This window comes from Dermacentor silvarum, chromosome 1 (assembly GCF_013339745.2).
Source record: "Dermacentor silvarum isolate Dsil-2018 chromosome 1, BIME_Dsil_1.4, whole genome shotgun sequence".
Taxonomy (NCBI): domain Eukaryota; kingdom Metazoa; phylum Arthropoda; class Arachnida; order Ixodida; family Ixodidae; genus Dermacentor; species Dermacentor silvarum.
This window is the reverse complement of record NC_051154.1, coordinates 338,643,529-338,657,201: the sequence shown is the minus strand read 5'-3', so window position 1 is coordinate 338,657,201 and position 13,673 is coordinate 338,643,529. Positions and strand designations below refer to the sequence as shown.

Sequence of the window (13,673 nt, the reverse complement as noted above, 5' to 3'; positions counted from 1 at the left end):
GGATGACGTTCTTTCAACGAAGTTGGGGAAACAGGGAAAAATCTGCTAGGGAGAATACAGTGGATGGGGCACAACGGGAGTGAGATGGTTTGCTAGATAGCTGCGCACAAGGAGCGACGTGCGAGCTGGCGCATTGTCATGATGCAACATCGAAGTCTGATTTTCCCACAATTGAAGCCTCTTACTGTGCACAGCATCCCTCAAACACGCTAGAATTCCCTGGTAGACTTCTTTGTTTGCCGTCTGACCACGTGGTACAAATTCCTGATGGACAATGCCTTTGTGGTCAAAGAGCACAACATCACCTTGATCTTTGACCAACTCACGCGTGCTTTTTGTGTTGCGTGCAAAGGAGACGCTTTGCCTGCCTACTGTGACAACTGCACATTCCTTTCAATATCATAGCCATAAACCCACGTCTCATCACCTGTTACGATGTTCTTAAGGAAGTTTTTATTGTCATTGGCAGTGGCAAGCAGTTCCTGGCTGATTTCAACATGGGTCTGTTTCTTATTATCAGTCAACAAACGCAGCACGAATGTTTCACTGACACAGCGCATCTCAAGTTTGTCACTCAGAATTTGATGGCATAATCCTACGCTGATGCCCACTTCGTCAGCAACTTGTCAAGCAGTTAAATGACGATTTTCACTAATCACAGCACGAACTCTCTCAAAATGTTCATCATCTGTTGATGGGAAAAGTTGTCCAGTCTTGGGATCATCACCGACCGACACTCTGCCATGATCAAAACCTCTAAACCATTCATAGCACTGCGTGCGACTCATAAAATCCTCCCCGTATGCTTAGCTAAGCAGTTTAAATGTCTCTGTGAAATCCTTGCCAAGTTTGTAGCAAAATTTCACTGACACACTTTGTTCTTCAAGGTCTTTCATTGTCGCTTTGCCACTCATCTGACGAACAGCTTGTGCACGACGTGCTCACTTCAGCGGCTCTAGCTCGCCAACTAACGGTCAGGGCGAAACGGGGCAAATGGCAGTTTGTTGTCTAAACCTGCCACTACGTGCGCTCAGTAGCCACAGCACGCTCCCTCTGCCAGTTAGCGCGCAATTTTAAAAGTTCGGTTCTTCATGAACACACCACGTACTTCTGTTCACAAGTGTATCGGCGCATGTCTTGAGCACTTCGAACTGACCGCTGACAGGACCTGCGGTTGTAATGCATTTGAGGTAACACATGCTCCAGCTATGATTTTATGCGCAAATGCAGAATTATGCACTCTGTGGTACTTTAATGAGAACTGCTTCAGTGGCACGAAAGCTTTCAGAGGTCATTATACACATGATAATAGGCACACGACAGGTGGTGTGCTGTGGTAGGGGTGCAAGTTGTTTTAAGCCTAATCATTAAGAAGCCAGCGAGTCTGTTTGGACAGAGGTCTTACATGTGGGAAGGCTTGGTGCTGGTTTGTGGATGTTTTCAAATCAAGCGCCAAGACCAGCCTGGTTCCAGAGCAACAGCTGAGTCTGTCCGAACCATTGTCCTGCTGCTTCTGAGCACACTGCCAATCAAGCCACGAGTAAGCACCTAGACAGCTTTTTATAGATGACGTGCTGATGATGTTCCTTAATCACCCGCTGTCTTTCACCTGCAGCCCAAATGTGAGCATGGGCCTAATCACTTGAAAAAAAATGTCTGCGTGACATCTGTGTGCCTCTTCTAGGTGCTGATCCCCATATTTTGTTACGCTTGACACTCAATACCAAGGGCTTTGGTAAGAAGTCACTGCTTCATTTATTTGTTGGGTTTGTTTCTGCTGGCTGCACTTGCAGCTTAAGGCAGCTTTATGAAAACAAGCATTCTGCTACAAGAGCACATTACAGCTCTTGGTTGCAGCAGTCAGAAGTGCTGCTGTCTTCTTTCTCTTAGTTGCCATTGATTCAAACAAATTTGTAATGCTGTATGTGTTTTTTAGGTGATGCTACAAAACAACACTACAGCCATATTTATGTAAATAGATAATAGGCATTTCAGACCGTCTCTCAAGCGTATTGTACCTCGTGTAAATAGGATAAGTTCCTAGAAATTTATTGCATCCAACGCACCAAACAAGAGTAGTGTGAGGTGCCAAATAGAAATTTTTGTGACACGTGTAAACAAATGACAGCAGTGGCAGTTGCAAATCCTAAATGCTTGGCAGCACTCATTGTAGCAGACGAGTGCTGTACTGTCACTGCTGCAGCAAAACAAATGTCCATGTCTGACCTCACTAACAAAAAACAGGATGTTGAGAGGGAAAGACACCACTAAGAAATTTGTGCTCACCCACTGCAGATGCTATCAGCACATTTGACAGCATGCCTCCATTTGTACTGGGTGGGTAACGGCTGAAGGGAGATTTTCTGGAAGTGAGTACCTAATTTTTGTGTGTGACACTTGGTGCAAATGGACAACACGCACATTGACTTCTTGGTAAAATGTAATCCGGTAAGTTAGTATGATGTAATACTGTCACATTCATGTAAATGCAGCTTTTATCGATCTGCTGTTCTTTCAAGGCTTGATTTGGCACCGAGGTGCTTGTTAGGCGAAGAAGGTGAGGGCAAAATTTCCCCTTTTTGCATTTCCTGCCCCAATTGTGGTGGCAGAATGGATTTTGAGGTATTCTCACATAAGTGTTTCTCAAAGCTTGCCAGGCCGTGTCTTTGGTCGCTTTAGAAAGCATATTTGGTCTTCCTTTATTTGTAAGCAATTGAATAGACCTGAGGAGGATGACACAGCACAAGAGAGAGCATAAATGTGGCCCTCTCAACTTTGTCCCATTTCTTGCAGTTTTCTTCAAATACCAGTAATGCACAACAGACCCAGTTCAATATGCTTCTTTCGTTTTAACATTCAACATTTTTTTCTTATGGCATACCTAGCTCCCAGTCTTGAAAAGACTGACTTTTTTGGTATTCCAGAAATAGTCAATGAATTTAGTTTAACTTTTAATATTTTCTATTACGGTTTGGGTCATTTCTGCATTTCCCTTTTAATCTCATTGTCAGGTAATGAGTCTGTTGTCAGATAAATTCAGCTGATGGGTGCTACTTGTAGGAAATAAACATCAAGAACAGTGCATAGGAAATGGAGAGTTTACAATAGCCCTTTGCTACAGGCACTGTCTTTTCTTAAAGGGCGATGCAGGACAGAGATGTTGAATATATATTTCTGTCTTGCTCATAGTTTTTAGCATCAACTGAGTGTTGCTCAAATCTCTAAACTTTTGATGTCACGCTGAAATGTTCAGAAAGTGCTGCAACAATAAGACTGAAATTATTGTGTATTCAAGAAAACTATTATAAAAATAGAGAAAGCTTCTTCAATATTACGCAGTTCCTGACTAAAAAGACTCATACTTCGGCTACTGAAAGGGTTCGTCACTGTTTCTTTTTCCCCTAAAAATGTGCCTTAACAGCCTACTGTGATTTTTCAGTGCTACTAGCCAGCTTTTATGTTTTTAAGAAAATAGAGGAAAATGGCTCAGGAAAAAAAACTAAAAAAACAGCTTTTCTTAAATAGCATTCGTGCCTTTTTGTTGTTGTTTTCTTTACCTTTCTTTTAATGTATTCTTTGAAATAATGGCAATTATACACCAAAAAGGGTCTCAACAGGTTGTTTTAAATTAAAAGCAAAAAAACTGAGTGGGTGTGGCGGAATCGCAGGGATCATGCCGCTGATCAACGAATTCTTGTTGTTTGCACAGGCTTCCCTGCTTTTGATCGCCGCAGTGACCATTGATGGAGGAACTTACAAGGGTGACGGCGCACACGGCACTTGCTGTCGACCCATCCCCTGGTTTCCCTCGGTACCACAGCTACACATTCTTGATGAGGACCGTGTGACCCACCGATCTACGGTGACATCACAAGACTGGTCCTTAAAGACGCTCCGCAACACTTCTGCAGTGGGCGCGGTTGAATTGCAGGGATCATGCCACTGACCAACAAATTCTCATTGTTTACACAGGCTTCCCTGCTTTTGACCGCCTCAGTGACCATCGATGGAGGAACTTGTCCAGCAGCAAACGAGGGTGACAGCGAATGCGACGCTTGCTGTCAACCCATCCCCTGGTTGCCCTCGGTACCACAGCTACACATGCTCGATGAGGACCGTGTGACCCACCGATCTATGGTGACATCACAAGGCTGGTCCTTAAAGACGCTCCGCAACACTTCTTCTGCAGTGGGCGCGGCGGAATCGCAGGAATCATGCTGCTGACCAACAAATTCTCATTGTTTGCACAGGTTGGTTATATTTCAACGTACAAGAGTGGCGACCCTATGTTGCTGATTCTGCCGTGCCCACAAGTGTGCCTTTTTGCTGCTTATACTTGTTTCTGTGCCTGTAAATTGCTGATTTGCGGGGACGTTGAGCAAAATCCTGGGCCGACAGTTGAGGAGATGTTTGAAAATCTGCAGAAGGGCCAATCGCAAATATTAAAGGAACTTAGTGATATTCACGAGAAAGTGGCAGCAACAGACCTTACTGTGAATACTTTACAGGCCAGAGGCGGGAAGTGAACCAATTGCTCAAAGAAGTATGCAAGAAATATTCGTAAATTGAGGTGCTCATGAAAAAAATAATTTTATTGGAGAATGGTAGCTCAACAGCAAGCCGGAAAAATGACAGATCTTGAAAATCGTAGCTGAAGGTGCAACTTGGTTATTCATGGAATTGAAAAGGAAAGTGGGGAAACAGAAACCATCCTAAGAAAAAAGGTAACTGATGAAATTTTTGACAAGAAACTGAACATATCATGCCGCTCGGTTGCTCGAATTCACCGGATTGGAAGGGGATTCCATTCCCGACCTGTCATTTTATATTTTCAAGACTTCTTGGAACAAGGAAATTTTCTTAAGAATGTGAGAAAGCTTAAGGGCACCCATGTGTTTAACCAAAATGATTTCAGCAAATCGACACTGCGCAAGCGTAAACTTCTGTGGCAGTCTGCTCAAACCAAAAAAGCGAACAGCAAACGTGTTTCTTTGATATACGATAAACTAAAAGTTGACAATGTTATTTTTGCTTGAGACGATGTTGTAAATATTCACGTTCATATCTCTGAAAACGTACCACATGACTGAATGCACATGGTGGATTTAAACAGCTACGCGTGCTCAATTTATGCGCAAAGCATAATGAATAAAACTGATAAGCTTGAGCATCTTCTCCTCAAGTACGATCCTCACATTACAATTATAACCGAAACATGGTTACATAATAGTGTAAGTGATTGCATGCTAGTGACGTCATCCCATAGGATATTTAGATGGGATCGATCGTGCCGGGGAGGCGGTGTTGCAGTTATATTGTAAAACACATGCTCTCCGTTATAATCCAGACGCAAATAGAAGACCACGAAAACTTTTTCTTGACTGTAAACTGCTGGCGTCATGTCTTCATACTGTGTGTAGTGTGTAGGCCTCCATCTGCCCCTTCGCAGTTTTTATTTAAACTACATGACCACATGTCATCGCATGTACACAGCAAAATAATTATGGCCGGAGACTTTAATTTGCCATCAATTAACTGGTCCTGTAAAAACATAATCGGTTTACTAGATAACCCACTGCTTGACATAATGCTGGCATGTGACTTAGAACAACTTGTGTGTAACGTGACCCGTGAATGCAGTCAAGGTTGTAATGTAGTAGATTTGGCTTTTGTTAGTAGGAGCTTAAATGACCATGACATCAGAATAGAAGGCAGTATGTCAGACCACAAGCTAGTATTACTCACATGCCAGCTTACACATTGTGTTGAAAATTCCAGGCCAGCTTTAAAGACAGTGAAATATTTCCTCAAAGTGGATGACCAGTCAATTTTAAACCAGCTTTGGAACTTTGTTAATTGTCTACCAAATGTAGACGCAGCCACATTATGGTACAAATTCAAAGAAGTTGTTCAGAGGTGTATCGATAACTTTGTCCCTACTCAATGCATCTGTTATAACCGCTTAAACCCTTGGATTGACTAAAAAGAAAAGGAGGAAGAAATGCAGTGCTAATTCAGACCCTTCAGTCAAGCTTGTCAAGCGCGCTATCATCTGCCAGACAAAGGTATTTCTCTGTTACTTTACCCACATTTATGAAAACAAACCCAGACAGGTTTTGGCATTACATGAAGGCACCAGTGTTCACATTGGTAATAAACCAAGATACTTGAATCACTGATCCTGCGAATATAGCTAAAAAAATGAATGAATATTTTCATTCTATTTTTTCACCATATGATGCTGAGCCACAACGGCCTTCTCCCTCGTAATGCGACGAACCAGATTTAATATTGTTCGAAGGCTTTTTGCCTTTGGTATTAAACATTAAAGAGAAATCTTCTGGGGGTCCGGAGTGTATTCCTAATGCCTTCCTGCGTTGATACGCTGAACTGGTCTCTCGTATCTTGACAACCATCTTTAGTCTATCTTTGACCTCTGCTATATTACACGATGATTGGCGTGTGGCGCAGTTGATCGCTGTTCACAAGAAAGGCCACCGTCTGTGCGCAGAAAACTACAGACCCATTTCCCTAACTTCCACTTGCTGCAAAATATTAGCACACGTCACACACTTTATTAGCAAATTTCTTGCAACTAACAATTTGATTTCCAAACTCCAGCATGGTTTCCATCAGGGACTATCTACTAATACACAGCTTGTAACTTTTATTCACGAATTGGCATTGTCTTTGGATTCTTCAGGACAGGTTGATCTATTATTGCTTAATTTTAGTAAGGCGTTCGACCGTGTACCACACGGAAAACTCATCAGGAAACTTGCGTGTGGTCTTCCAGATTTTATAGTTAACTTGAAAGGGTCTTATTTGGCCAATAGAACTCAATTCGTGGATGTCAATGGCTTCTGCTCTACATTCTTACCTTTTACCTCAGGCGTACCCCAGGGCAGCGTACTCGGCCCCATTCTGTTTTTAGTGTATATCAATGACATTACTTCGGCTGTAGATCCCAGTGTTCCCATTAGGTTATTCGCAGATGACTGCATGATATTTCGTAGGGTGGTGTGTCAGGAAGATCAAACCACATTAAGTAACAGTCTTGCAGGTATTAACGAATGGTGTTCAGATTGGTCGATGAAGTTAAATTCAGAGAAAACTGTGCTCTTATGCGTAACAAACAAAAAATATCCTGTCCACTTCACCTACGCTATAAACAGTTCTTTGATAAGAGAAGTCAGCGACTACGAATATTTGGGAGTTACCATAAGTTACCCTTTCCTGGTCTGGGCATGTCGATGACATTTGCACATCTGCAACCCATAAGCTTGGTTTCTTAAAACATAAGTTGAAATCGGTGCCTCCTGAGCTCAAACTTCTGGCTTTCAATACTTTCATTTTACCAAAATTAGAATATGGAAGCATTGCTTGGGGTCCTATTTACAATAAACATAAATTGGAAATGGTGCAAAGGCGTGCTATTCATTTTATTTTCAATAAATTTAGGTCAACTAATTTGCCATCCACACTTATGCGTGTGAACAACATTCCGAAGCTAAACATTTCGACAAATTACCTGTCTGGTTGGGAAAATTGATTAAGACTTAGAGATTGACTCCAACCAAATAAGGAAATTTACTAGCCCGACGTTTCGGAACCAATTCGGCTCCTTCTTCAGGGGGCATTCTTCGGAGGTGGCAGTGTGCCGCTTTTAAAAGGTCTGTCGTAACAAAGGAGAGGAAGGGGGAGAGAGCGTAAGGTGCGGAGACACTTGGCAGGGCACCTGTTCTAGAGAGACAAAATAGGTGGTGGGGTGGGGTGGGGGGGGGGGCTTTGGCGTCGCTGGTCGGCTGGTTGACCGATGCTGGGCGCCCTTTAGTCACGGGAATGCGTTGACGAGGGACAGGGGGGAGGGGACGAGTTGTTTTGGTGTTGCTGACCTAGAGCGGGGGGTCCTTTCTTCCCTTCATTGCGTCTGCAAGGCCATGAACATACAAAGAAGGAAGAATGCCCTTCACGCGGTTTAGATTACCCGCCGTGTTCGGAATGTGCCAAGACTCCAGTAGTAGCCTTTTTCGCCAGTTTGTCTCTGTTTCAAGGATTTGGGTTTCTTGGAAAGAAATCTTGTGGTCGGCGTCTTCGGAATGTTCGGCGACGGCGCTGCGTATTCGGTTGAATGTTGTGACGTCGTTTTCATGTTGTCTGATTCTTTCTTTTAGATTTTTGGTTTCCCCGATGTACAACGCCGGACAGTCGGCACAGCTGATTTTATAGACGACGCCTTGAGCTTTTTCTTTTGGTGGACGGTCTTTTGGTTTAGGAATGAGGATATTCAAAGTTTTATCAGTTTATGCGCGACTTTGAGGCCTTCTTTTTTCAATATTCGGCTGAGAGCTTCGCTGGTACCTTTGACGTATGGGATCCATCCCATACGTCAAAGGTACCAAGGCTACTACTCGAGTCTTGGCACATTCAGAACACGGCGGGTAATATAAACCACGTGAAGGGCATTCTTCCTTCTTTGTATGTTCATGGCCTGGCAGACGCGACGAAGGGAAGAAAGGACCCCCCGCTCTAGGTCAGCAACACCAAAACAACTTGTCCCCCCCCTGTCCTTTGTCAATGCATTCCCGCGACTAAAGGGCGCCCAGCATCGGTCAACCCAGCTGACCAGCGACGCTGAAGCCCCCCCCCCCCCCCCACCCCACCCCCACCACCTATTTTGTCTGTCTAGAGCAGGTGCCCTGCCAAGTGTCTCCGCACCTTACGCTCTCTCCCCCTTCCTCTCCTTTGTTACGACGGACCTTTTAAAAGCAGCACACCGCCACCTCCGAAGAATACCCCCTGAAGAAGGAGCCGAATTGGTTCCGAAACGTCGGGCTAGTAAATTTCCTTATTTGGTTGGAGTCAATCTCTAAGTCTTGAACAACATTCCCACACTGGAGCATCGAAGAAAAATCGCACGATTGAAATTCCTGTACAACATGTGTGAGGGGTCATTGCGCCCTGACACGCGAAAGTACATTCAGCCGTTTGCAGCATGCGCATCTTGTCGCCGTCATTCTCGCAACTTACTTCCCTATTCATCTCGCACAAACATATTTAAACATTTATTTTTTCCATGCACGAACCAGGAGTGGAATGCCTTGCCTGCCAATGTCATCTTATCTGATAGTGTCACCACATTTGGGCATGCTGTGTCTGCGCTTTAGGTATGGTGTCGCGTCTATTCTACCTTGTTGTTATGATGTTCTACTTTGTTGTTATAATGTGTTTATGCATCCTTATTCTGTACGAGTGCCTTTGTTGTTGTTTTTTCGGGCTGTGAAAAACTTGTATTGTCTGTAAAATTCCCACCTGCTTGGTCTTATTTAAGACTGCAGTATACCTGTAAATAAAGTAAATTTTAAAAAGTGGATGAGTTGGATACAGAAGCATGGCTAATTAGAAGCACAAACTACTAGAACACAAGGTTGTTTTAAGCTCACAGCATTCTTGGGCACAATCTTTTGCCTAGAAAGTGATTTAAAACCTTTCTCTATTTGCATTATGTTGAAATAATTTAATACCCACCACAGTAGCTTAGTGGCTAAATGTTCCAGTGCTCAGCTCGAGCCCATTTTTGATCCCAGCTGCAGCAGCCGCATTTAGATGAGGGTTAAATGCAAAAACACTAGTGTGCTTCGATTTACATAGACATTTGAAAGTTGCTGGTCAAAATTATTGCAGAGACCCCACTACGGCATGCCTTGCAATCAGATCGTGCTTTTGGCACATAATGGCATTTCATGTAAGATGATTTGTAGGCAAGCTTGAAATGTGAAGATTGGGCTCAAAATTTTATTAAAGTCCTGTATTAAAGCTTCAAGAAAATCCTTGTCCAGCATATGATTGGCCTTTCTTAGGTATATAATGGTGTTTTGGTGTGGTAGTTTTTTCTCTGTTTAGTGGCTTTATACCCAAGCAACTTTGAATACGACATAGCCCTGCATACGGTCATTGATTGCTTCACTTACCACTTTGTTCCGTTTTATGAATTGATCAGTGTGGCTAAAAACTTGATTGTTAGGGGAGTTTATCCTCTATGGGACTGTCTAAAATGACCATGCCTGGGTCTATCTCCGTGGGTTTTATTTTGCTGACCAATAAGGGATTACTGGTTTTGAATTTTCAGTATTCGTTTGCACACATACTGCTGTACTATCAATAGCTATGTGACAGCATGTCCAATACAAATTGGGTTTTTAATGGGTGTATGTACACACGTATCCTTTTTTACACAGCATGAGAAGACTATTGAATTCACAGGTTCTTTTTATCGTGCTAGCAATTATATGGACTCCAAGCGCATTCCCGCTGTCGTCATTGCCGTGATGTTCCGTATAAAGTCCAAACGCGATAACATCGTGGCTGTGTGCCATATGCTGTGGGTGCTAGTGAAAGCCTGTGGGGCGAGGGTGAGCCGCTGATGTGGCTTGATCTCGGGCACGCAAGGGAGGAAAGTGGTGAGCAGACCACAGCTACATGCAACTGTAGTGCATATGCACAGCATCTGTTGTGTGCCTGACAGGATTTGAGTGCGTGCTCACGCTCTCCAGTTTAGCCATGCTACGTGGTGTGGACCGGCTTTGTCCTGCACCAGCTTGACCAACGGATAGTAGCCACATCCAACTTGCGCATTTTGAAGCGCTATCAAAAGTTCAACACGAAGTGAAGTCTTCCAAGGCGTCTAACCCAGGAGTGAGTGCTCGCGGGCAAGCATGCATGTGATCTGACCTCAAGTTTCGCGTGGTTCGAGGCTAGTTGAGTGTTCAAAACTAGTCGAAATTAGTGAGGTCCAATGGCTACGAGTGCTTTGATAAATTTTTTCAGAGAATCACATGTATACTTTAAGACTGCCTCTAAACACCTTATTGAGATCATTGTTGTGAACTTGTGTGCTGAAGTCCCAGATTTGCAGTGCGGGTGTGGTTATGCACTGGAGATATCAGGTCTGCACTGTAGCACAGTATAGAATGAAAACAAGTGATGCAGGTAAACAAAATATTACATTTGACACATTGCAGCCTGTAGCATCACAGCAAGTAGAATGTTCTTGAGGTTTCTCTTGTCGCTAGGGCTGTACTGAGCTGAGACCTTATCTTTGTTTGCAGTGATGTCAAATGCACCAAGACGGTTTAGTGTCACAGGGCGTGCAGGGATAATCACGCCACACTGCTACACTGAGATGTAAGTGTGGACACACATTTCATACAGTATGTGCTTTTTCTGTGCATGGTAAGTTGTTATCAAGTCCTGTACAAGGAACTGTACAGTTGGTGCATGTGGACCAACTGCATACTCCTCTCACTAAAAGAAAGATTGGCGGAAACCAAGGGGCTTGATCTTTGTTAGTTATAACCACATAAAACAAATAGACAATAAATCCCGAGAAAGCATAGAGGAAACTGGCTTATTTTTAGTTGAAATTTATAAATAATAAAGAAAAGGGACATGAAAGTGGATGAAAAAAACAGCTTTCTGCAGATCATAGTTGCACTTGCATCTTCTGGAAGCATTACGTGTTTGCTACCACTGCGCCAATTCTCAGGTTCCCTTTCCTGGGTATTGGGAGTGTTAGCCAGTGCCAGTCGTGGCTATGGCAGTTGCTTTGTTTAGCACACTTGATCAATGAGTCCCGGACAGCACAAACTTCATTAAGCTATGTCGCCCTGAAAAAAATATCTGGAGTTGTCCTATAACTGAATCGAGGCTTTTCACATGTGTGGGCGGTGGAAAGGCTGTGGAACCAAAAACTACTCGCCATATGGCTCTGAACAACCTGACCACCTCTTTTGAGTTTACCACCCCGTCTTGCCAGAAAGAACAGGCCACAGCATGTCATTTAGAGAATGCCAATTGACAAGGGAGTCAAACCAAGGGGTAAGTGAGGAGAAAAATATATATGCATAGGGAAGTGTTGCTCATCCTGTAAAAGGAAAGGTGACTCCTATGTTTGTAACAGAGTCATTAACTATCTATATGTTTGTTATATCAGTGACTCAATGCCAGTGAAACTATGCAGATTGTAAGTCGTACATTTGTTTTATTCAGTACCACCAGTGAGCTCGACATTGTTTTTTAACCTGATTTTTCTAGTGAGTATCATTTGCACCTTCCTAGTATAAAGCTGTATTGTTTTCAGTACACTTATCTTGCTCTGTCTTGGTTTTCCAGTTGAAGTTGCTAATTACAAAGCCTCCTTTTACATAGTTAACGAATAGCATTTCAGAAGATCAGTAAAACTTTTCTTCAAAAGAGTGAACTTTCTGTGTTGAATTCACTTCGTTAAAACACGTCTGGTCTAGTTAAGGCCAGGTTCAGTTATTGGTTTATTGAGGGTGTTGCAGCATGATTTGCCAGCAACAGTCATGCCTGCATCTTGGTACATAAGTGGAATTGTTGGCAAAACTGGACAGTGCAGTAGATTCCCCCTCTCCCAACAGAGTGGTGAGTCACTGCGATTTGTCTGAAGGCAATGTGGGCATCAAAGACAACTTGCGTGTAATCATGCGCAAGCAAGGGAGCCTCCTTCAGGGCTATAGGGATGTGCCTGCCACCCTGTGGTCCACACGCGGTAGCTCCGACGAAGAAACGGAGGATGAGGAAGATGTCTCTTCAGGTGGGTGCTGCTTTTTCAAGAGTTGTTTGTACCACTGTATCCAATTGTTCAATTATTTTTAAGACACTGACAGACATGATTTTCTCATAACTGACCCTCAAGTTACCTACTTTGTCCTACTGCTGAAATAAAAGCCCGTTGATTTGCACGTAATTCGGAAAACCACATAATCTGAACATATCCAGTCACAGCAGACATGCATTATCCTGAGGTACCAAACACTCATTTACTCACAATCAGCCATGCACCATTTATTTTGGAGAATCTTCAGAGCACCTTAAAAGTTATAATGAAGTGGAGGCAGCACTAGCTTCCACCTGAAACTCTATACAAGTGAAGTGTGTGTTGCTTTAATCATCCATGGGAGACTAATACAGAAAAGAAAGCACCGGGTTCACAAAAACTATTTCATTCAATTTGCCTGGCACTACATTCACTGTTTCTCACCAGTTCAGTGCCATTCCTGTGCTGAATGAGCTGGTACCTCCTGCACAGAGCCTGCACTACTAAAGCGAAGATTTCTTTGCAAATCCTCTCAGACTTGGGTGACCCTGGGTGCTGCTGCTGCCGCCCTGTCGCACTTTAAAAAAAAAGTCGTTGAATTACGTGCATGATGGTGGGATCAAACTTCAGTCCCCCAGCACAGCAACCCAATGCGTTAACCATTTGGCCACAATTGCACGCATACTTCTATTGTGCCTACGCCAGCTAGGTCTTTTTAGAGATGATCGCTGGTTGCAGGCGAATCAAAGGGATATGAACTTTGTGCAATTTCCCCACACAGTTTGGAACATATCATGGACAAGAACTCTTCAATGCAGTCCCTAGTAATGCCAAGATACTGTTTGATAGCAGTGACAATATAGCCTATTATATTTGAGCGCTTCTAATAATTTTTGATGACAAAGCTACCAAAGTGGCAGAAAAAGCACAGGAGTCTGAAGCATTTTTATATCGGTGGCTGTAGCTCACTCGAGGTTGATATCCTGTGGCACCTTATTTGTGTAACCTTACTCTTAATGACTATGTTTTAGAAAGGAGGCTATTTTTGGAGAAT

At 43.3% G+C, this 13,673-nt stretch overlaps 1 protein-coding gene across 1 annotated transcript in view; it reads left to right on the top strand.

Moving 5' to 3' along the window:
• The window catches only part of LOC119443991 (motile sperm domain-containing protein 1-like), a 40,744-nt gene that overhangs the window by 12,478 nt on the left and 14,593 nt on the right, over positions 1–13,673 (top strand). Inside the window, exons 3-4 of the mRNA XM_049662328.1 lie at positions 11,109–11,184; positions 12,441–12,616. Coding sequence (XP_049518285.1) covers positions 11,109–11,184; positions 12,441–12,616 — 252 coding nt within the window. The remainder of the gene's footprint in view (positions 1–11,108; positions 11,185–12,440; positions 12,617–13,673) is intronic.